Genomic DNA, 24,630 nt, shown 5'->3' with positions numbered 1-24,630 from the left:
ACAAGCTTAAGTCAAAGTCCATATATGGAGCTGCACTGGTGGGTTGAAACAGCCCCATTCTGAACCATTTATATTTTATCGAGATAGAAACTTCAAAGCAAAATCATACTAAGAAACTGAACTGCATATAATACATCAGTCGGTAATCTCACAGGCTCTACTACTGAAGGTACTGAATATCTGTAAACAAATTTATATTGACCAAAAATATTTAATTTGTTTTTCTAACCTAAGACAGCTGTACAGTATTCAAAAACGAGCTGTTGTTTTTAATACAGAGAGTATGCATGACATCTGGCTCAGTTTGACCCAGTCTTTCAGTAACATTTCCTCTATTATGAAGTAATGCCATATAGCTTTATATTGTAAGTTATGAATTTGAAGCAGCCTGCAACACTTGATAACTGGGTAAGCAATCCTTATCCCATTTACCTAGGAGTAAGTCCTGTTGAATTCAGAAGAGTTTACTTCCAAGTAGATATGGTTAGGATTATGTGCAGGGCAGTTTAATTTGTCAGTTTAAAGCAAGAAAGCTACAGTTGCCACTGCTCTTTTTAAGGACTTTAGCACTTATAAAATATTATCACACGTGCACTATTCTGTTCTCACCTACTGTTCCTTCCTACAAAACTATATTAAAATTTAAATGATATTAAGAACCTGGAAAAAATAGATCTACATTTTTGATAGCGCTAGGGACTCTCCTTCACTGGATGTTTTTAAGCAAAAGTTGGATGGCCATCTATCTGTCATGACTGCTTCAGTTGAGATTACTGCATTGCAAGGGGTTGGACTACTGGTCTTGCTAGCTAGGGATGATGGGAGTTGTAGTCCAAAAACAGCTGGAGGCCCAAGGCTGGGAAACACTGGACTAGATGACCCTTTCAATTCTACAATTCTATGATACTATGATTCTAAGTTACTGGTTTGCGCTACCCTTTCTGTTCATGACTGAGAAAAAGCATTCCCTTTACATCTATTGGTTCTTTTCTTGCAAGAGATTGGTGTGAGGATATGCAGGAAGGCTGCAAAAAAATATTTGTAGGCTAGTGACAAGCTGGAGGTTTAATTGCAAAGCTTCATATTCAGTGACATGTTTCTCAATGGAGGAAAAAAAAGAAACCCAACCAAGTACACCTGTCCAAGTACACCTGTGTGAAGTTTAAACTTCTAGTAAGAAGTACCAGCTACAGGCCTACAAGTATTTTGCACCTAGTATCTTTCGCTGATTATCTTCAGTGCAGCAGTTATGTAAGAACATGCCCAATAGACAAATGGTTGCCAACCGATCAATAGCAGCCTTGGACTCTGTTAACTAATGTGAAGATGTATTATGTGGCTCTTCAAACACACGGCACAACTCCATAGTATTTGGACAAAACACTTACTGTGTGCTGACTTCTGCAGTTACAACAGCTTTCCATGTTATCTAGAAGCCCATTTCAAATATGGAGTGAAAAGGGCCCTTGATTTAATCTCAAAATGGCATTTGTTGTGAAACAGTTTTATACCAAAATTATTTCAGGAACAACAATCAACCCAAATCAGTGCTACAGAACTTCAAGTTCTGTTCACACAAATGAGCTTGGCAGGAAACAATAGCATCAGTATGCTGAATGGAAGATGAGTAAATAGCCATGCTTATCAGCATAATTTAACATCACCCAAGTAATTTTAAATCAAATGGATATGACAAGGGTAGAAGCAAAGTATTTCTGGAGTAGTGCAGTACAATCATATGCTTGCATAGTAAAAAAATCCTACTGGATTCAGTGAGGCTTACTGCTAAAAAGTGTGTACAGTACAGGATTGCAGACTTGGGAGCAAACTACATGGCATCAATTATTAGGTCTCCAAATGCTATTTTTAAATGAAATGCTGCTGCAGAGACTGTCAATTTGTTTGGAGCAATGGTGCCTGGGGAAGAGGAGTTTGACCCTTATTCTCAAACCACTTTCACAACCCAAATTCACCCCTTCCCCAGTTGCAATTTGGCTTTTTGTAAGGAGTAAAATACAGATACCTATTAGAATTTTAAAAAGGAACAATGAAGCATTCCGGTGTTTTCTGGAATCCTTAGAAGGGTGAAAACTGATCCATGCAGCCCACTTAGCATTTCTGAAGCCCTAGTGATAATAGAACCAATTAACACAAAATCCGCTAGAAGATCAGTGTGAAGAAAGCACTTGCCAATTTAGAGTATAATTCAGATATTTGATTTCATAACATGAATATATATATATATTGCTTGCTTTATTTTTTTTAACCATTCCAAAGTGGTTTGAGATAATAGAATTCAAGGGCTTGAGCTAAGAGCTCACAATTACTATTGTATCAGTGTTGTTTAAAAAGCATCAACAAGACTTCTATATTTTAAAAATTCCTCTGAGCATTTTTTCAACAAGTTCAATCACAGCCTGATCTTAATCAATATGCCCTCAAGTGTTCAGTATCTGCTTGGAAAAGAAAAAAATGAACTTTAATCTCTTCATTACTAGGAGAAGCAAGCAATACCACATAACAGTAAACTGGACTGCTCTGGGATTGTACACAAGAGTTTATCATTTACTGGGGTATATAAAACAGTGCCGTTAGAGCTGCAACATTTGGGTTTAGGCAAAGCACAACAATTTACGAAAATGTTTTACGGTGAAACTGCTGCACAACCAAGGTCCCATAGTCTGAAACAAGTTCATCCAGCACCTTGCAGAGAACCTCTGAAACAAACCTACACCTCAAGAGTCACCCTTGTCAGCTAATCAATAAAATGCAAACAAACAAACAAACAAACAAACAAACCAGGAAACAAGAAACAGTTGCGATCTCCCACACAAGCCGGAAACACAATTGTTACTTTGTCAATATATTTACCTTCATGTTTCCATCGAAACCGCTCTTGGGTTGATGGTTACAAAGACCTTAGTGGCAGCAACAGCAGCAACCCTGGGGTTAGAGGACTGAGAGGTAAAGGGCGGAGAGAGATCCCTATATTCCAGGCAGCTGCTTTGTTTCCCCTGCCAGCAACATCGATGAAGAGAGGAAATGATGTAGCACTAGCGAGGGGGGAAAAAAGGAAAGAGAAAGAAATAGAAGATACAGCAGCACCAAACAGATGGAAAGCCACACCACTTTCCCTTTCTCTCACTGCCCACCCGCCAGATGCAGCCCCCTCTCCAGTGGGAAAACATTTGCAACCCCAACAAAACAGGAAAGGGCGAGATTTGGGCCAAGGGGCACTAGTGGCAGGGGATCTTTGCCTGCAAATAAAATAAAATAAAAAGCCAGAAGAGAGAACCGTCACCGCCCCCCTCCCCCCCCCAACTTGACACCTGTCAGCTCTTTTCTCCAACATCCCCCCCCTCCTCGGCGTCCCGGGCGCCTGTTGCTATGGAGCACACCGGATCACGCACACCTGGGGGGGGGGGAGAGGAGAGAAATAAATGGGGGGGAGGGGAGAGAGAGGGAAGAAGAGGAAGACGAGAGAGGAGTTGAACAGGAAAGGAGGTGGCAATGCACCACAGGAACCCCTCGAGGACAAGGCGGGTGGGCACAATATATATACAGACATACATGTGTGTGTGTGTGTGCGCGCGCACATACATACACCACACACACACACACACACACATATATATACACACATGCATACATATGCGTGTGCGCGCGCATACATACATATACCACACACACACACACATATATACACACACATGCATACATATGTGTGTGTGCGCGCGCACATACATACACCACACACACACACACATATATATACACACATGCATACATATGCGTGTGCGCGCACACACATACATACACCACACACACACACACACATATATACACACACATGCATACATATGTGTGTGTGCGCGCGCACATACATACACCACACACACACACACACATATATACACACATGCATACATATGTGTGTGTGCGCGCGCGCACATACATACACCTCTCACACACATATATACACGCATACACACGTGTCTAATGTACACACACACACACACTTTCCGTGGGGGGGGGGCGCAACACGGCATGCCCCCAGCTCCCTTCCCCCCGCCTTCCAAGGGTCGCCCCACACTCGCCTGCCCGCGGCCATTTCTCGCGCGCCCCATTACCACCGTGCCTCAGAGCTGAGGTGATATTTTATTTTTTTTATTATTATGATGATTAGTGCCTCGCCTCGCCTCGCCCGGCGCGCCCCCCTTACCGAGTGAGAAGCCCCCTCAGTGCGAGCCGCTCGAGGGCGCCTCCTCCCCGCTCCCTCGGCAGCGCTCGGTCCGTGGCTCGACTCCCTCGGAGCGGCCAAGGCGGCCCAGGCGCATCCTCTCTCCGTCGTCCCGCCGCGCGCTCCACCTCAGCGCCCTCATTCACTTCCGCTGCTAGCGGCGGGCACGGAGCGGAAGGAGGGAGGGAGGGAGGGAGACACCCCTCCCGCCCGGAGAGCGCGAGGGACCGCGCATGCGCAGCCCCGCGGCGGCGGCGGCGGAGACTCTCGGTTTCGGAACTCCGCCCGCCGCCGCCACTCGCGGAGGGAGGCCCGCCCCGGTTTGGCGTCCAGGGCGCGGCCCCGCTCTCCAGCAACGCAACAAAGGCTGCAGCCGCTCGGTGCCAAACAAGGGGGCGCGCGTGGGATTGGGCCGCCAGAGACGCTGCGAAAACCGCGGTGGCCATCCATCCCACCACCCCCACGGTCGTCTTGCACTCGCCGCACGTGGCTTGCGCAAAAAGCTCTCTTCTTCTTGCAAAGAATCCTTGTCTAGAATAAGTTACAGGGAACCGGGCAGAGGGCCTTCTCGGTGGTGGCGCCCGCCTGGTGGAACGCCCTCCCACCAGATGTCAAAGAGAACAACAGCTACCAAGCTTTTAGAAGACATCTGAAGGCAGCCCTGTTTAGGGAAGCTTTTAATGTTTGATGTATTGCTGTATTTTAATATTTGGTTGGAAGCCACCCAGAGTGGCTGGGGAAACCCAGCCAGGTGGGCGGGGTATAAATAATAAATTATTATTTATTATTATCTATTGAAGAAGCTTTTTAAGTAGGAAGCTTATGCCCAGTCCGTCCATTGGCCCTTCTAGCTCAGTATTTCTGTGAACCGCCCTGAGACCTCTGGAGACAGGGCGGTATATAAATTCAATAAATAAATATAATATTGTCTGCACTGGCTGGCAGCGGCTCTCCGGGGTTTAAGGCAGGGCTCTGACTCCATGCGCAGAGCAGATGCTCTAACCGCAGTGATTTCCAGGAGGGCAATAACACAATTTCCAGATGTCACAACTCTCCTGAATGCCTGAAGAACAATTTCACAGCCGGTCTTGGGAAGAAGTATCTTCATTGGGCAAGTCTAACCTGCAGGTGCACTGAGCAAGTGCACCTGGCTGTGTTCCTCAACCTCGCATGGCCACCCGGTATACCCTTCCGCCATTAACATAATTAATTGCCCTGTGGCTGATCAGACCCAAATGGTCCTTTCAGCCCAGTAACTCCCAGGAGTGACCAGTCAGAGACACCCTGCATGCCTTGCAGCTCTACTTTTACAATGAAGCGGGCTTCTAATTCTCCATGCACACTTCTATGGGTTCTCTCCCCCCCCCCCCGTACTAGATTTGCACCCACTACTACCTCAGGCCCTAGTAACATGGCTTCATACCCACCTCTTCGCAGCACAGCAAGACTACGGTGCCTATTTTAATTTTGTATTGCAAAATTTGGTGCTGGAGGAGACTCTTGAGAGTCCCATGGACTGCAAGAAGATCAAACGTATCCATTCTGAAGGAGATCAGCCCTGAGTGCTCACTGGAAGGACAGATCCTGAAGCTGAGGCTCCAATACTTTGGCCACCTCATGAGAAGAGAAGACTCCCTGGAAAAGACCCTGATGTTGGGAAAGATGGAGGGCACAAGGAGAAGGGGACGACAGAGGATGAGATGGTTGGACAGTGTTCTTGAAGCTACCAGCATGAGTTTGACCAAACTGCGGGAGGCAGTGGAAGACAGAAGTGCCTGGCGTGCTCTGGTCTATGGGGTCATGAAGAGTCGGACACCACTAAGCGACAACAAAATTACACTCGGGATGTCACAGTTAGAAAAATCACGAATTTCCCTTCTTGTATTGGATATAAGTTTTTAAAGGCTTAAGTCTTTACACGGTAGCTGACTAGAGCCATGCAGAAATCCCATCAATTAAGTTGCTTCAGAGACAAGGCAGATTGCAACAGATAGTGTTGCTGTGATGCCTGTAATACAGCCATAACCAGTAATTCGGAGTACATGTGGCCATTTGTTTAGCCTGAAATTATTGCAGGACTCCTAAGTGAAACATGTAATTAACTTACTGTTGATGTGGTTAGCAGTCTTAAGGCTAGGATTGAACAGTATCCATGTAATTGCGCATGAACTCAACTGCTGTGCCTAACAATACTCATGGCAAAGTAAGTACGACTAATTTCAGGTACCACAAAAGTTTATTTTCTTGTCGTTGCAGAATCAGGGCAACTTGACACATCCACAAAGAGAAGCAAATATGCAAGATCCCTGTGTTCTGCTGCATGGAACCAAATAGGATTTGTGCATCCACTTCTCAGCATTTGTGTTATAGTTATTTGGGGACACGGGTGGCGCTGTGGGTTAAACCACAGAGCCTAGGACTTGCTGATCAGAAGGTCGGTGGTTCGAATCCCCACGACGGGGTGAGCTCCCATTGCTCAGTCCCTGCTTCTGCCAACCTAGCAATTCAAAAGCACACCAAAGTGCAAGTAGATAAATAGGTACCGCTCTGGCGGGAAAGTAAACGGCGTTTCCGTGCGCTGCTCTGGTTTGCCAGAAGCGGCTTAGTCATGCTGGCCACAAGTCTGAAATTCGTCCTGCTCAAGTTGCGTTTGCAGTTGGAAACTCAACACCACCTAATGCACTGACCGCAGTATGCAATGCAGTATTCACTTTCAAGTTCTGATGTATCACAAGGATTTCCATTTGACCAACAGAACCTCCCCCCTCCTCTCTGTGCAGCCTTCCCAAATCTGCTCTGGAGGGTTCCGAGGAGATGGCGTGGGGATCCAGAACAGATTTAGGGGGCATTTGAGGCAGGTACAGGGAGAGGAAAGTCTGTTGGTCAGCCAAAAGTCCTTGCAGTGATGGAATGGGTGCATTGAATGCTACACTCTAATCTGGACCCCACACTTCACCATGGGATGAGCACCCAATTGAATTGAGTCACCCAACATTTCACCATGCTAAAAAAGTTGTAAGGATTGGTCTAGAGAAATCTCGACACTTAGTTATTGAGAAAAGTTACATATACCTTTCAGGTTACATTGGCACTTGTGTTTCGCAGGTGTTAAAAAGACTTCACAGCAGCCTCCCTTTAATCTTATGTTAACTATATTACAAGTTTAAAATATTTTTGAAGTGCTTTACTTTACTTTCCATTCTTTTTCTTCCAAAAGAATAATTAAAATAAGAAGTGAGGTGATGAAGTTCTAATTGGCATATGAAAGAGCCAACAGTAAAACTTTAAGCCTCTTTGTAGCTGCTAGTTTCAAAGAAGATCTGCAAGGGTTGTGCAAACACCAGTGGGAATTTAAGAATTCTTTTAATAAGAAAGAAAGGTAGTTAACATTTACCCCCCAAAAAAGAAAAGAAAATCCTAACCCAAAACATCTGCAGTATTTGTACATGTATGTCAGCAGAGCCTGAAGAAATTTTGAGCTGAGCCTTCAATTTGATTGCAACTATTTTAGCGAAAAGAATGTAATTAAATCAGGAAAATGGAGGTTTGCATCTGCAAGGGACACGGGTGACGCTGTGGGTTAAACCACAGAGCTTAGGACTTGCCAGTCAGAAGGTTGGCGGTTCGAATCCCCGTGACAGGGTGAGCTCCCGTTGCTCAGTCCCAGCTTCTGCCAACCTAGCAGTTCGAAAGCACGTCAAAGTGCAAGTAGATAAATAGGTACTGCTCTGGCGGGAAGGTAAACGGCGCTTCTGTGTGCTGCTTTGGTTCACCAGAAGCAGCTTAGTCATGCTGGCCACATGACCAGGAAGCTGTATGCTGGCTCTCTCAGCCAATAAAGCGAGATGAGCGCTGCAACCCCAGAGTCAGCCATGACTGGACCTAATGGTCAGGGGTCCCTTTACCTTTTTATACAAAGTTTTGAGAGCCATTATGAATTAATACTCCTTTTTTCTCTTCTGTTTGCTTTTCTACTAAAGGCAGAAACATACATGGGTCTAACCTCGCTTGTAGGTATGGCTAAATTTCCTCCACATGACCCTCTAACCAGGATGTCAGAAAAGGTGCGTTGCTTGAACCAGCCCCAAAAAGGAATGCAAAGAAACCCCAATCTCTAGAGATGTCCTCACTTAGAACAATACTAAATTTTCCATGTTTACTTTGAACATGTGGTGGGTCTCTTTATTACTGCAATTCTATGCATGCCTACTCAGAAGTTCCATTGAGTTCAATGGGGACTATTTCCAGGGAAGTGGGTGCATAACTGCAGCCTAAATAAAATAGCTTTCTTGGTCTTAATACATTAATGGCTTCATTGATTCCTTGCTTTAAAACACAGCACTAATAATTTTGTTCAGAAGTCAGTACAGACCTGGAGGATGAATGGAATGCACTCCCAAAGTGGCGGTGAACAGCTACACTTTCACACCATCTGAAGCTAAATGTCACCAAGGCACTTCACACAGTATATTATAAATGGCCTTGAAGGTTAGAAATGCAGCATGAACAGACAAATATGCAGACTGTTATTTATGCAATCACTGGTTTCCACAAAATAGGAAACAGAATGTACAGCTGTGATATTTGTACATGCCTTTTATGCAATTTTCTGAAAGGGAACAGCGTTTTACAGAAAGGAATAAAGAGATGTCTGTTTATTCCTGTTGGGTTTCAGAAATTGAAATGCTTACTTACCAGACTGCTAATGGTGGCATTGACTAGTTCAAACCACTTCACAGTACTTTCAGGTACTAAATCATGTATAAGTCAAAGACCTCTCCCCTGCCCCCCAAAAACAACCCTGACCTGCAGATTGAGAAAAACCATTATTTTTTTTTAAAAAAATACATTTCTTCAGCAGCAATTTTTTTTGATAAATTAAAGTTCCTACCCATCAGTATGTTTATTTCCCTCCCTCCAGATTGTTCTAGCCTTCTTTACATAGCTGCCTATTGGATGGGTCAAATTTACATGAAGAATTCAAAGGCTTATATAGACTTTAAGTTAAGGATGGAGAATCTGTGACCCCTGGGCTACAATTGCTATTATCCTTGACCATGCTGGCTGGGGTTGGTGGGAATTGTAGTCCAATAACATCCAGAAGGCCACAGGCTCCCCATCCCTACCATTAGGATGAAACGGGAAGTAATTAATTATATTTGGCAATAATAGAAAAAAATGCAGGTTTGCTTATTTATAGCAGCATTTTATCCCATCTAGCAGAGATCTTAAATCAGCATCACTAATCCTGGTATTGGCTACTTGTGGTAGAATTTTTTGAGGACTGGGGTGGGGATTATGCATGTTTAAATAACACCTCCAGTTATATTTTTAAAAACTATGGCCCTGCTATTCTATTGTCTGTCTGTCAATGTGTTAGTATACCAGAGTACCTTTTTGTCCTGCCTGCTTAGTGGGAGCCCAGTTCCTTAGTGGCATAGCAACACACATACACCTCACACAGATTTTCTGCTGGAAATTGTCCTCTTAGTGTTTGCAAATTTACCTCGGTCTAAGAACGGAAGCCGAACGGTAGAAGGGCACTGGCGGCGGGAGGCCTCATTAGGGAAAGCGCGCCTCGGTTTAAGAATGGTTTTGGTTTAAGAACGGACTTCCAGAACAGATTAAGTTCGTAAACAGGGGTACCACTGTATTATATATTATATATACCCTGCCTTTTCCCCTGACGGGGCTCAAGGTGACATACCGATAAACTAAGAACTAGGGGGGGGGGTGTTAATTAAAAAACAATTAAACATTAATAGAATTAGAACTTTAGATATAAAATATCTATTAAAAGCATGCAACCACAATAAACTCACTGCAACACCAGCCCCCTCATTAAAAGCAGTCAGTCCCCAAAAGCCTGTTGGAACAAAAAGTTCTTCACCTGCAGGTGGAAGGACAACAAGGAGGGTGCCAGTCTCTAGCTTCCCTAGGGAAGGAGTTCCAAAAAGTCAAGGAGGAGCCACTAACAAGGTCCTCCTCCTTCTTAAAGTGTGCGGCTTCCAGATTTGCATGAAACCCTTTACCACCACGGACTCCCTCCTCAATGTTGATCATCACCTGACAGGAAGAGGTTGGTGGTGAGATATTAGAGCTGCCACAACAATAGCAGGTCTGTTGTAGCTCACCCTCTTTTAACCTTGGCTGCATGGCATGATCCAAGCATTATGCTCCCTTCCACACCCACTGTTAGGCCAAGTGTTTTGAAAGACTGCTTGGGTTGCTTGTGCAGTTAGGCTGGTTCCTCTAAAACTCAGTTGCTAAGCAGCAGTTACTAGATATCAATTCTAAGTAACCACAAATGTAGATTACTGCTGTAGAACTTCCTCCCTAGGGCAGATTGTCAGGTATTGAATATTAGCTCTGAGTAACTACAAAAATAAGGGACGCGTGTGGCGCTGTGGGTTAAACCACAGAGCCTAGGACTTGCCGATCAGAAGGTCGGCGGTTCGAATCCCCGTGACGGGGTGAGCTCCCGTTGCTCGGTCCCTGCTCCTGCCAACCTAGCAGTTCAAAAGCACGTCAAAGTACAAGTAGATAAATAGGTACCGCTCTGGCAGGAAGGTAAACGGTGTTTCCGTGTGCTGCTCTGGTTTGCCAGAAGCGGCTTAGTCATGCTGGCCACATGACCCGGAAGCTGTACGCCGGCTCCCTCGGCCAATAAAGCGAGATGAGCGCCGCAATCCCAGAGTCGGCTACGACTGGACCTAATGGTCAGGGGTCCCTTTACCTTTACCTTAACTACAAAAATAAGTGTAGCTTGGTGCTGTAGAAATCTTTCCCCATGCCACCTCACATCATCAGGGTGACAATCTGTCCTATCTTACAGGACAGTCCCTCCACTTGAATGAGTCCTCTATTGTAGGGCTGCGCAGGCCGAGTCTGCTTTAAAGTACCATAAGAAAGGAAAGCAAGAGGGCATTTGATATTGGCCATCAGCAGTGAGCACCTGAACAACACCTGGCCATAGTCTTCTTCCCCACAATGATGAGATGGTTTGCATTTCTATTTAAATGACAGCCATTATTTCTAAAATTATTTCTAAAATTTTAATGTATTTTTCACCTTTGTTGGAAGCCTCCCAGAGTGGCTGGGGAAACCCAGCCAGATGGGCGGGGTTCTTCTTCTTCTTCTTCTTCTTCTTCTTCTTCTTCTTATTATTATTATTATTATTATTACAATTAAGCCTGGGCAACCTTGAAGCAAAATCAGTGTCCTTTGCTGTCCTTAGTCTCTCAGAAGGCTGACGGTTCAGAAGGGTCTTTAGGGAGCAATCCTGGAACTCTTTTATACAGCTCTTTTAGGCTATGGTGTTCGTCATCTTAAATTGTAATTAAGTATTGATTTTGATGTTTTCCTGGGCTGCCCCCAAGGGCCCTTATGGTGATAGGGCAGGATATAAATCTAATCGACAAATTAATGCCAGAATTTAAATGCATTTTATTTCACACTAGCAAAATGCCTGAAAAGTCGTATGTGTGGAGGGAACTTTTTATAAGAGTACAAAACACCCTTTTGGGTTCTGTATGAGTTCTGTAGGGGAGGGGTGGTCCCTCTTGTAAATGTACAGATGCCCCCTCCATTTTTACTTGGTGTTTGGACACTTGCTGTTTTTTTCCCCAGATCCCTGAAACAAAATCTTGTACCTGTCAGTATGGGCAGGAAGGTTTTGCCCCCATCACAGCAGTATCCCCAAGAGTACATCACCTTACTTTTCTTCACAAGAGCATATGAAATCATTTAATTTCTTTAAGGTGGGGTGGGGGTGGGATAGGCAACCTATGAGACTGAGGCAGCATGGCTACTGGGTGCTATAGTCATTTCTGGAAAGCTGCAGGTTCCCCATTCACCCCATTTTAAATGAACATCCAAAACAAAAATTGCTTTCTTCTATTTCGAATAGCTTATTCCTATTAAATTCATCATTGGGAATGCACACAATTCCTCTGAACAAATTTCTGTTTACTTAAAAGCACACCTCCTCTAAGACTTTTTCAAAAGTCTGCACCTTTTATCCAGGGTTCAAAATAGAGCAGCCTCTACTATCCATGCATTGCAAGGCACTTCTAAAAGCAGCACAAAGAGCAATTTGGTCTTAGGAGATACGCAGTGGGACTCAACAGGATGGGGAGCTGAGTCACAGCAGAGGTTTAACTGCCGAGTAGTCCTGGCTCTTGTTCTGTCCACAATGACAATTATAATTATGCAATTAATATTGCATTGTGCAATATTACGAGCATTCAGGCAGTGGCGTAGCGTGGGTTGTCAGCACCCGGGGCAAGGCAAGTAATTTGCGCCCCCTAACCCGTGGATTTGCGCCCCCTAACCCTAACCCCCAGATGTTGCGCCCGGTGCGGCCGGTCCCCCCTGCACCCCCAACGCTACGCCACTGCATTCAGGGTGTCTGACCAAAGAGAATAGTTGTCTATTTCCCACCAAAAAGGAAAATTTAACAGCCCTCAGAAGACTTAAAATAGGACTTTTTTATAGGAAATACTTACATTCGCATGCCACCATCTCTACATGTCACTGAACACACCAGGTTTAATTATGAATTAAGATTTACCATTTGCCATGCATGACAGCCACTACTCAAAGGTCCCCGGTTATATGAAATGGATGCTTGATAAGATTTATTCAACGTAGCAATGCAAAATCCACAGGACAGTGGTTTTTTAAAGGAGCTAAACCAGTTCTCACTAATAGAAGTACGGCATTAAAGTGACACACCCAGGCCAAGAATCTGACGTGTACATGTGACTCTTTCTTTTTCCTTTCACCTTCTAGAAATCTGCAGCAAACTGTCATACACAGGAAGGCAAATGCTCAAGCACAGGAATGACAATAAATGCCCAATATTAGAATAAATTTTATAACAGCAGTGTGTACTGGGAGCAATTCCAGAAGCAGTTCTAAAAGGTGCCAAGTCATTTCCCTGTCTGCGTGATCAGGCAACCCAATCTCTCTATACAAACTTGTTACTTTTGCAGACATTCTTCTGCTCTTAGCACCCTTTGGACAGCTGAACCTGAACCATCCATGATGCCACTGGCGTTTGGGCCTGTTTGACCCAGCAAAAAGTTGAACGCACACTTTATTCTGCCGGAGAATTAGGTTATGTGGATCTGGGCCAAAGAAATTACTTCATTATTATGCAGAGTTGCTAGTTGCCACAATGGGATATGTGGAAATGCTAGATAGCTAATAAGCCAAGCGGAATTCATAATTACATATACAAGTGCGAGGGAGAAACCTGCTGAACTAAGGTTCAGGCAAAGATAAAGAGCCTGAAGTGAATGAAATGCGCAACTTAACATAAGCCAGAGCTCTAGGTGCTCTCAAACACTAAATATATAGCAAGCTGATAAACCCAATTCTGCAGCTTGAGACCCAAATCCCTAAAGGGGAGCCTCTCCCTTGATCAGCCTGCCTAGAATCATAGGGGCCAAGTCCTAGGGGATGAGGGGCCTTGCCCCCCTAAAATATTTGAGGGGGCCAGCCCTCCCCCCCCCAGAGTTGATGGACATTTGTAGGGGAATCGTAGCTATATGTTATAATCCTCACTTGTTCTCAAAACGCACACTACAGTATAGTGATCTGAACACTGGTATTGCTTCAAAGCTGTAGTACTTGATTCTGAGTACAGTGGTACCTCGGGTTAAGTACTTAATTCGTTCTGGAGGTCTGTTCTTAACCTGAAACTGTTCCTAACCTGAAGACCACTTTAGCTAATGGGGCCTCCCGCTGCCACCGGGCCGCTGGAGCACGATTTCTGTTCTCATCCTGAAGCAAAGTTCTTAACCCGAGGTACTATTTCTGGGTTAGTGGAGTCTGTAACCTGAAGCGTATGTAACCTGAAGCGTATGTAACCCGAGGTACCACTGTAGCTTGAAAGGCTCCATGGACTTTACTAGACAGTAAGTACACAGGTCTGGGATGAAGGAGGGTGGAGGATTTGGTAGAGCACCAGGGCAGGAGGCCCAGAAGCTGCTGTACTCTCCAGCTGATTCACAGCAGATTTGAAGCAGACAGAAAATGAGCTGCCAAGTAGTAGACGTAAAAAGGACCTAGGGGTCTTAGTAAATCACAAGCTTAACATGAGTCAACAGTGTGGTTCAGCAGCAGAACTAAAAAGGCTGGATGGCCATCTGTCATGGATGCTTCAGTTGAGCTTCCTGCATTTCGGGGGGTTGGACTAGATGACCCTCGGGACCCCTTCCATCTACAATTCTATGATTCTATTACTGTGCAACTCCCAGACACTTGTTCCTTGGAAGCATGCACTTTAGAGCTTAAAAATGAGAGCTCTGTGATCAGCCAGGTTACTGAGGGAAGGCGGTTAGACAGTAGAGCAATACCCTACCCTGTTTAATTCTGTTCAGCTAATTACAAAGTTTATGGCTCACAGGCACAACGTTCTTCTGCAATATCCTCACAGTGACAGCGATAGCTCAGACTCGTCTCAACTACATGGTAACTTGGACATGTTTGAGTTTGGGAGGGCAGCACAGGATAAGCCGCAGTGATCACACCAGTTGCTATAGGACACCCAGCTTCTAAAATAGTCCATTTGGGCTTGCCCTTTTTGAAACAAATCTTTAGAGTATGTCATGGACTGGCTGGATGTAGAGACGTGGTGGGAGACCCCAGCGGGGGAACTGCCTGGGCAATCCCCAGGGGAAGAAGGCCCAGAGCCAGGGGGTTGGTGGTGGGAATGAAGATGAGTGGTCAGAGGGAGAAGGAGCGGACTAGGAGAATGAGGTGTCAGTAGCAGGAGAGGTAACAGGGTTTAGTGAAGCAGAGCACAGTTCAGACTCTGACTCTTAGGCTGAAGCAGAGGCTGGAGGGGAGGGTGGCCAAGAGGCAGAGTGGAGGCCAGCTGCTGAAGAATTCAGGGAGTCTCCCCCTCCTGCTGCCTCCAGCTCCTCTCCCCCCTGATCTCCAAGAACCCGCGGAGAAATGAAACGGGCATAGCATAGGGTGGTTGTGCATGGACACAGCCTGAGAATGTGGGGGAAAGACCCTGGAGAGGAGGAGTCCTAGTGGACACTTCAGTCTTTGCAACTGCTTCTTTGGGGCAAGACCTCCTAGAACAGGGGTCGGCAAAGTTTTTGTGGCTTGGGCCTGTTGAATGGTTTCTTTAAATGTAAAGGTTCATCATTGTTCCACTCGATGTGTATGTCTTTAAGGGGCCAGAGCTAAATAACGAGACCCAGCTTTACAGCTGTGAAACATAGCAGGTGCTGCTGAGTTGTATTAAGCTCTGTCAGCAATTGGGTGTAGTATATAAGGAGCAGCACCTAGCTCTCCCACTACCCTGGGGGATGGGTTGGTGGTTGGGTTATGTTTGTTTGTTGATGTATTTAGTGTAAAATGAGTTTTTGTTTTTGTAATTAAAACCTTGTTTAAGTTATTTTTGAGTCCCTTTTTAATGCATGGTCTCCCCAGCAAGCTCTCTGCAGCGCTGCTAAACTGCAAATAGCCAACAGGGCCATTTCACAATCCCGCAGACACTACGGTGGGCCGGAGTGTGTGCAAACGCTATTTCCAGTGCTCCTTCTGGCGCGGAGGAGGCATGCACAGCTTTTGAGCTTCCTGCAGCCAATGGGAAGCCGGCCAGCATTGCGGAAGGTTAGCATTGCTCTGTGTCTGCTTAGCACGGTGCACGAGAGCGGGCGGGGGGGGGGGTCCCCGCGTGGGTGGCGGGGGTCCATAGGCTGGTTAAATGACCCCCATGGGCCGCTTGTGGCCCATGGGCCTTAGGTTGCCACCCCTGTCCTAGAATAAAGATTTAACTTAATTGGCCTGCAGTGATTTATTTTTTTTGCTGATATACAACTGACTACAGTCGTGTCAGTGGTTTAATTGTCACTACACTGGAGGCATCCATGCACATAATAGTTTTCACAATTATTGTGCACATTACTGAATTTCTTACATTTAGGCTGGTAGATTGTTGTCTTGAAATCCAGATGCATGCTGAACTCATTCCTGCCATTCATTAAGTTTTTGTTTAATTAAGTTTATGTTTCTCCATGTTAGTTTCAGTGTTAGTTTCAGTAAATACGAAGCACCATTATTAATTTCATAGCAGGGATGATGGTGTCCTTTCCTGGGGATACTATTTGCCAATTTTCTGCATGTCAAATATAGAAGCTTGTCTCAGAGAGAAACTCACCAAATAAGCCAAGCAAAGGAACATTTGCATGCTAATGGAGGTAACATTAGCATGCAATGTTAAGGGATAAACTGCCACTTTTATTTTATAAAACTCCAAGTTTCGTTTCACATGTAACCAACAAAAATAAGGTAAAGGTAAAGGGACCCCTGACCATTAGGTCCAGTAGCGGACGCCTGGGGTTGCGGTGCTCATCTCACTTTATTGGCCGAGGGAGTCGGCGTACAGCTTCCAGGTCATGTGGCCAGCATGACTAAGCCGCTTCTGGCAAACCAGAGCAGCGCACAGAAACGCCGTTTACCTTCCTGCGGGAGCGGTACCTATTTATCTACTTGCACTTTGTTGTGCTTTCGAACTGCCAGGTTGGCCAGAGCCGGGACTGAGCAACGGGAGCTCACCCCGTCGTGGGGATTCGAACCGCCGACCTTCTGATCAGCAAGCCCTAGGCTCTGTGGTTTAACCCACAGTGCCACCTGTGTCCCATACCAACAAAAATAGGGAGCTTCTAAATCCACCAGAACTCTTCATCAGGCTTCTGTTAAGCAAAGTGGAAGAGTGGACTGAGGAGCAACAGGGAGGAAAACTGCCTTGGAACTGAAGCCATAACATTTATGTCTGCATTGGTCAAAAAAATCATGATTTTGACCCTGAGGGAATTCCTGAGAACTAATTATGAATCCACAGCACTGCATTCCTTATACCCATAAAGCTTGCCCTGAAAGATTTTATTCCATTTTATTTCATTTTACTAGGTCAGCTGCTTATCTATTAGGCCGTATTCTATAAATGCCTACTGGAAATTGTGACTGGCTCTCAGAATTAATCCAGCGCTCTGCCATCACTCTGCGGAACATTGCCTCTTTTACAAGAGATGTAAAAACTCTGCACTAGACGCCATTCTCGTCATTAATGCCTGGAATCCTGCCCTTAGTCAGTGTGCTTTATGTTCCTGAGTGACAGCTTGGCTGCTTATTCTGCAGCCCATCTGCTTGCATGGCAACTTGCCACCTTTGCAAGGTGATCTAGCTTTAGCAGAAACAGAACATCAGCCAGAGGGAAGCGACCTGAGAAAAGCCTGCCTCCACCTTTGGCATAAAGCACATCCATCCATTCAAACTTTCTATGGACTTATGCCAGTAGATCTGCAGTACAAGAAAAACATGAAGCAACAGGCACAGCTATGATTTATATTGCAATTGTGAACCTGCCCAGAGAAATCAGCTGGGAACAACTACTTGCTTTACTGACATTTTTTAAAATCATTGTGTATTTATTTTCTGATTGCAAAGCTCATCCTTAATGTTTCAAGTCTATTTCGGATTCTTTAAAAATTTGAATATTTCATAGAAAGGTGGCGTACATATGTTATTAGAGTGTAGGAGAACCAACCAAACAGATCCCATGTCTTCCAATATCCTGCTGGAGCAAGCCTTGAGCTCTTGCTGGTGGCCTGGGGTGTAAAATGTTACAGAGGTTAATGTTTCTGCACCATGTTTTCTGTTTTGTAATTTCATTAGTAACAATAGATGGGTACCAACTCCAAATAAATATTCGACAGGCTTGGCAGTTTCAAAGCTTTTAGCTTTGTTTACTAAAAACATGTCAAATAAATGTGCTAAATTAGATCACCCTCTAGGGCCATCAGAAAAATTCCTAGTACTGTACACACTACCCTGTGCAAATCAAGTTGAAAACGAAAACTTCCCCATTCAAAGTTTTCCAGAAAATGTACATCGTTGGCTCCTGCTCAGTAAAACTGTCTTTCATCTCAATTCTGCATTTGTTATCCCAACAGGAGACTCCACAGAAGGCAAAATCCAAGTTTACCAAGTCATAACCAAAACTGTCTTTCCCATAGGGCTTAGTGATGCGTCGCACCAGGGCGCTGGCCTCTCAGGGGCGCCCCAGCAAGTGGGGGAGCTGTGCGGTTTTGCCGGCAGCCTCCCCTTTCCCTGCATGCCCACCAGCTGCGCCCCGCCAACTATAAGGCTGGAGGGTGTGCAGCTTCCCTCCCAAGCCTCTGTGGGTTCCGCTCTCCTCCCGAGAAAGCTTGGGAGGGGCGAAACTTCGCTCCCAAGCCTCTGCAGGGATTGCTCTCCCGCAGTGGCATGGGGGAGAGTTGAGCCCTCCCCCCGGATGTCTGGCGCAGCTACGGCCACCCCAACACTATCCGTGTTAATTTGGGGGTGCCATAACTTCGAAAGAGAAAGCTTCCCCCCCATGAGGTGATTGGTAAAAAGGAACTTGAAGCCCATTATATAGCCCTTCCATGCTTAACTAAGCACCAATACCAATACAGTGGTACCTCGGGTTAAGAACTTAATTCGTTCCGGAGGTCCGTTCTTAACCTGAAGAATCACTTTAGCTAATGGGGCTTCCTGCTGCTGCCGCGCCGCCGGAGAGCGATTTCTGTTCTCATCCTGAAGCAAAGTTCTTAACCCGAGGTAATATTTCTGGGTTAGCGGAGTCTGTAACCTGAAGCGTATGTAACCTGAGGTACCACTGTATACCCTGAGTTGCCAGCTGCTCCTTATTCCAGGGCCCCCATCACTGCATTAAAAATATTTTAAACTTTAGGTCAGGGGGGAAGAATCCCAGACCCAGAAGCTGGCTGTGTCCCTTCAAGCATCTCCTTCTGGCTCACACATGCAGAATAAATATATCTATATGTATATCTATATCTATAGCTATCTCTATCTCTATATCTCTATCTAGCATCCATATTTCAGGCTCCTGAATCATGAACCATAGCCATGCATATTACTTCCCATATTTCCACAGAATATGTGCAGTTTCCTGTAGTCCAGACATTGCAGCATTTCCCTGATCATGGAAAATGTCAACCCTTCTGTTATCACTCCTAGCAAAAACGCAAAGGAGACAAATTGTGCTGACTTTGTAGCGCGTGAAAAAGATGCCAAAGAGTTAAACGGTAGCAAGGAACATTTTTTTGCCGAGAAAAGATAGAGTAGCTTGAATACTCAAATAACTTCAGCCATGGGGATAATATAAATCCTATAAGAAGATCAAGAGAAGCCTAGCTGGAGTCTAAAGACATTTTCCTCAGCATTATGATCACAAACTTTGCTTATCTTGAATGGTACATGCTGCGCTATTGGTATGTAGCTAGAGCTCACTGGGTTCTTTTTGTTTAGCCGTACACCTAATCTTACCTCAAACTTATTTTGATTTACTGGGGCTCTTTTCATCAGAAATTATTTTCCAAGGCTAAACAAGAGCTATTACACCTGTTGCTGTTCCACAAATGGTGATCTTGCAACAAGAGTATTAATTCAAAACAACCACTTCCTACTTCCTTTTTTTCTTTTTTAAAAAAGAGTTACATAACAGCAAAAGTTTGGAGTCTCATTTGTCAGCCGTGTCTCAAGGCAAACGGCTCCTGCAACAGATTTGACACTTGCAAGAGACATGCTTTGGGTTTTTAAAAATTATTTTATCTAAATTAAAATCTTGTCCTATTTAAATGAAACACAGGCTACAGCCCCGTCCAATCAGCCATTCTCTAGCTTCAGACTAGCCCACTGAAGCATTGGCTGAATGACTTTATAGCCTCCAATTTGTTTCACAGAAAATCCAATTAATATTTTCAGCAATTATAGCAATTCCCAATATCCATAGCAATAGTATAGCATAGTTTAACAATTCCCAATATCCATTCCTCTGAGACTGTATAGGATTTCACACTTCCCATTTCTGAGGTCTCACTAGTATGATATATACTGTTTTCTGGTCACATCACCATAGGTAGAACAGATGGCTTTTATTTGAAGCATGTTGTCTGGATTCATGTACCCGAATTCTGAGGCTTGATGGGGGGGGGGGCAAGGCTCAAGGCAGTTTACAAAAAAAACCCACAACAATGAAATTATCAATAAGGAAAAAATAACAATAATAATTTAAGACTTTCAGAAAGTTAAAATAACAATATAAATTTAAAACAGATTAAAACTCACAGCAGCTTTCTAAATATCTGGATAGGCTTTTCTAAACAAAAAAGTTTTAGCAGGTGCCGGAAAGGGTACATTTCCGACCAACGGCCAGGCTCTTCCCCGGACTCAACTCTCGGGTCCCGGACTCTCAGCCTGGCGCCCCTGAGAGCCCGTCACCTGGGTGCCCCACACCTCTAATGCCTATGGTTAAGACGGCCCTGTGTGGCACCTATAACACTTCCAGTTCCACTGATCGAAGCAGTCAAGTGGGTATATATGAACCTTTTGGCTTCAACCTGTCAACAGCAAGGCAAGGGGACTTTCAATTATGCAATTCTTTAATTAGATATAAATATTATAACATAAACAAACCAAGTCCAGGGGGAAAAACAACCAGAAACCAAACTAACCTCTTTACTCTTCTTCTCTTGCTCATCTCCTCCCACATTTCCTTTCCTCCTTCTCTGAAGCAATCTTCCTTCCATATTCTCCCTGAAATCTTTTTCTTTCTTTCTTGATAATACCTTGTAACACAGGGACAGGCAGAAAAGGGCAAAGCCAGCCTTAAATTGCCCTTATAAAGAACCAGAGCAGATTCCCCAGCAAATGTTCTTAAAGAGAGGTCAAATCTAATTAATAGCAGTGAGAGAGATAGGTTTTCTTCTTTGCGTGAAAACTGGAGCTGAGCCAAAATTTCTCAGGAGCCTTTTTTTTTCTGAAGCAAGTCCTGAGATTTTCTTTCACCCCTGTAGAAAAATAAAAAGACCACTTTACTGAATTTTCTTTGTTCATTCTTCACCTCTCATGCACACAATGCACAGAATACAGTGGTGCCTCGCAAGACGAAAAGAATCCGTTCCGCGACTCTCTTCGTCTAGCGGTTTTTTCGTCTTGCGAAGCAAGCCCATTGACGGCTTAGCAGATTAGCGCTATTAGCGGTTTAGCGGCTTTTAGCGGCTTATTGGCTTAGCGGATAAGCAGATAAGCGGCTTAGCAGCTTAGAAAAAGGGGGGGAAAGGGGGGGAACCCGCAGGAACTCGCAAGACATTTTCGTCTTGCGAAGCAAGCCCATAGGGAAATTCGTCTTGCGAAGCACCTCCAAAACGGAAAACTCTTTCGTCTAGCGAGTTTTCCATCTTGCGAGGCATTCGTCTTGCGGGGCACCACTGTAATGCTAGAACTGAGGTGTGCAAAATGGTGGCCAGGCTGACTACACTGTTGCTGTGGTTGCAGTGACAACTTAGATATCTTTTTCTCTCCTGCTAAAGAAATTTTGTGAAATAGCCTCCCCGATTTGCCAGGAAACAGGGGTGGATAATTTTAAGAGGCCATTTGTGTACCATTCAAATACAAAATTTCCCATGGAGTTTTCTGATAACAGATAAACATTAAATACAGATATAAATATTTTACATAAAGTGTCTGTCTCCTATGTTAATGAAGTAATCTAACTAACTAACTAACTAACTATGTGGGGTCTTGCTAAAATTGGCTTAAGCAGCAACAGCAACAAAAGTGTTTCTAATTTCAAGCCAGACTTTAAGGGCATGCAGTGCAACCTTTTACATATTTACTCAGAAAATCTGTTCCAAGTGTTCAAATGGGCCTGGATTTGCAGCCTTGGTTTGCAGCCTAAACCCTTAGTCCCACAACACAAAACCAGATTATAAAGCATATTAACTCAAAAAGTAGGTCCTGCAAGGGCTGCCATATTTTGAAGAGCAAAAAAGAGGACACATTTGCCGACTTCTATGGATCAAATTTAGACTGGTTTCAAGCCTATTTAACTATGATGCTGCTCATGGAAATCTAGACATTCAACCTGAGCATCTTTCCATTCCTGTCCACAGAGGCTTCTCCTGAAATGAAAATAGCAGCTTGGGAGAGACCGTTTTTGTCAGGGAGGTGGTAGGCAGAGAGAATCAATCTCCTCTCTCCACCCTCCTCCTGCAGCTGCTCTGACTCCAAGGATACTATTTCCCCCCAAATTGTGCCATTTAATTAATTTCATGTCAGGTTTTGCTCAGCTGTATGGGAGCTACTTCCCACAAGAGGACTCAGCACTGCTGCCTAGGGCTGCAAAATGAGAGATCCTCAACACACCTCTTGCCTCCCTGACGGCTTTCCCCCCATCCATTCTTCCCCTGATCCTGGCACCCACTTCCTTTTCCTGACTGCAGAAATCCAGGTGTAATGTACAGCAGCAGCAAAAGGGAAGCAGATGAGGCCTGGGGGAGGAACAGGTGAGGTACCCGTTCCCATAAGGCAGTGATGACGAACCTTTTAGAGACGGAGTGCCCAAACTGCAACCCAAAACCCACTTATTTATCGCAATGTGCCAACAAGGCCATTTAACCTGAATTGGTAGCTGTCACTACTCTGACTCCTATTTAGCCCTTAAGAAAGAAGTAGCTGGTTACCATATTGCTTTGTATCTGGAGAATTTGTGTGAAGTCTAGGCAAGCTCTCTCAGTGTTTGCATTGAAAGAGAACATGCATATAGATCTTTTTGCAGTTCATTAACCTAACAATCAAGCATGCGGGTGGTGCTGTAGCCTAAGCCACTGAGCCTAGGGCTTGCTGATTGGAAGGTGGCAGTTTGAATCCCCACGGGATGAGCTCCCGTTGCTCGGTCCCAGCTCCTGCCAACCTAGCAGTTTGAAAGCACGTCAAAGTGCAAGTAGATAAATAGGTACCACTCCGGCGGGAAGGTAAACGGCGTTTCCGTGCACTGCTCTGGTTTCGCCAGAAGCAGCTTAGTCATGTTGGTCACATGACCCGGAAAAACTGTCCGCGGACAAATGTCGGCTCCCTCGGCCGGTAAAGATAAGCGCTGCAACCCCAGACTTGTTCGCGACTGGACTTAACTGTCAAGGGTCCTTTACCTTTACCTTTTTAACCCAACAATTACCCATTCTCAGCACTGTTGTTTGCCTTCATGAAGGTAAATGTAGTTAATGTTTTGACATCACCACCACAAGACTGGGTGTGTCTTCTCTATGAGATACTCATCTTCTCTGTTAGGATAAAATACTTGTTTCTGTAGCAGCCGGAGCAGCTTTTAGAGAAAATAAATTCCAACAGTGTTTTCCCCGCTCCCTCGCCCAGCCCCGACCGGCCCCTACGCAGGGTGTCCGGTGTGGCCCCTGGCACGTCCTCACTCACTGTACTTGGCTGTGGTTCAGCTTGGCAAAGAAGTATGGCAGAAAGTGGGAGGCGATCATGGCACGGCACGGCCAGTGGGGCCCGGAGTCCCTGTGCCGGGTGAAGGACGAGGAGAATGGGGCAAAGTGGCTTCCTGAAGCTCACCAGCCATGCCATCCTCCCCTGCTGGCTCCTACGTGATGCACCCTGCCCGGCGCCTCCCATTGGCTCTAGCCGGAGGGTGTGTAAAGCCTCAACCTCGCAGCAGGAGGAAGAGGAAGGTGGCTGCTCGGCTGCCCAAGTTGAGCTGAGGACTCGACACACCGCTCTCGCCTTCTGCCGGCTCTGTGCTGGGGCAACGGCATGTGTGCCCACAGAGAGGGCTCTGAGTGCACCCTCTGGCAACGCATGCCATAGATTCGCCACCACTGCCATAAGGCATAGATGGGGAGCCTGTGGTCTTCTGGATGCGTGATGCCTATCAGCCCCAGCTAGCATGGCTAATGGCCAGGGAGCTGTAGGATAACAACATCTGGAAGGCCACAGGTGCCCCATTCCTGCCTACAATGGGAAATGCAGCTCCTCACTCACACTTTCTTCAGCCAACTTTGCTGAAACACCAGGGATGCTCTACCCTCCCTTTACCCTGCTTGGTTTCCAGTTGCTCGGCTGAAGCCTTCCAGCAGCTTACATTGCCAGTTGCCCCTTTCCAGTTCTATCCCCCGGGGTTCTCTTTTAGATGGCTTCTCGCTTGGTGTACTTTGGTTCCCATGGCAACTATTGGAAGCTGGCAGCCTACCTCTCTTCTGCTTTCCAGCAAGAACTCACTACTACATCTGGGAAGCCTCATCAGTGCCTGAAGCCAAGTCCTAATATCACAATGCTAGCAAGTTTGAGTGCACACCCTTCCACCACCGCAATTATTTCCATCTCCGTGGGCAAATTTAGCCTGTCTGTCTTTCTTTTCAAAACCTTACTTCTTGAAATCCTGAATCGCTTGCCTTAGCCAAAGGAACGTGCATTATTTGATTGTGATTTCAGATACTAACCCTTTCACAAATAGTTATGTGGTAGCAGAACTTAGGCTACAAAGGGATGATCTGCTGGCAGTT

General features: G+C 45.3%; 1 protein-coding gene across 4 annotated transcripts in view; it reads right to left on the bottom strand.

The window, feature by feature from the left end:
• The window catches only part of ATP2C1 (ATPase secretory pathway Ca2+ transporting 1), a 63,638-nt gene extending 42,518 nt beyond the window's left edge, over positions 1-21,120 (bottom strand). The window contains exons 1-2 of one of the 4 annotated variants that reach the window (XM_079947198.1): positions 4,223-4,404; positions 2,872-3,053 (exon numbers count right to left, since the gene is read on the bottom strand). In XM_079947198.1, coding sequence (XP_079803324.1) covers positions 2,872-2,877 — 6 coding nt within the window. In that variant the 5' untranslated portion in view covers positions 2,878-3,053; positions 4,223-4,404. Of the gene's footprint in view, positions 1-2,871; positions 3,054-4,222; positions 4,405-10,062; positions 10,085-20,784 lie in introns of those variants that run through there. The other 3 variants (XM_079947197.1, XM_079947200.1, XM_079947199.1) reach the window with 3 other exon arrangements.
• Between the last annotated feature and the right edge of the window lie 3,510 nt (positions 21,121-24,630).

Source organism: Podarcis cretensis, assembly GCF_951804945.1.
Source record: "Podarcis cretensis genome assembly, chromosome: 12".
Lineage (NCBI taxonomy): Eukaryota > Metazoa > Chordata > Lepidosauria > Squamata > Lacertidae > Podarcis > Podarcis cretensis.
The sequence above is the reverse complement of the archived record's forward strand: the minus strand, read 5'-3'. Positions and strand labels throughout refer to the sequence as shown.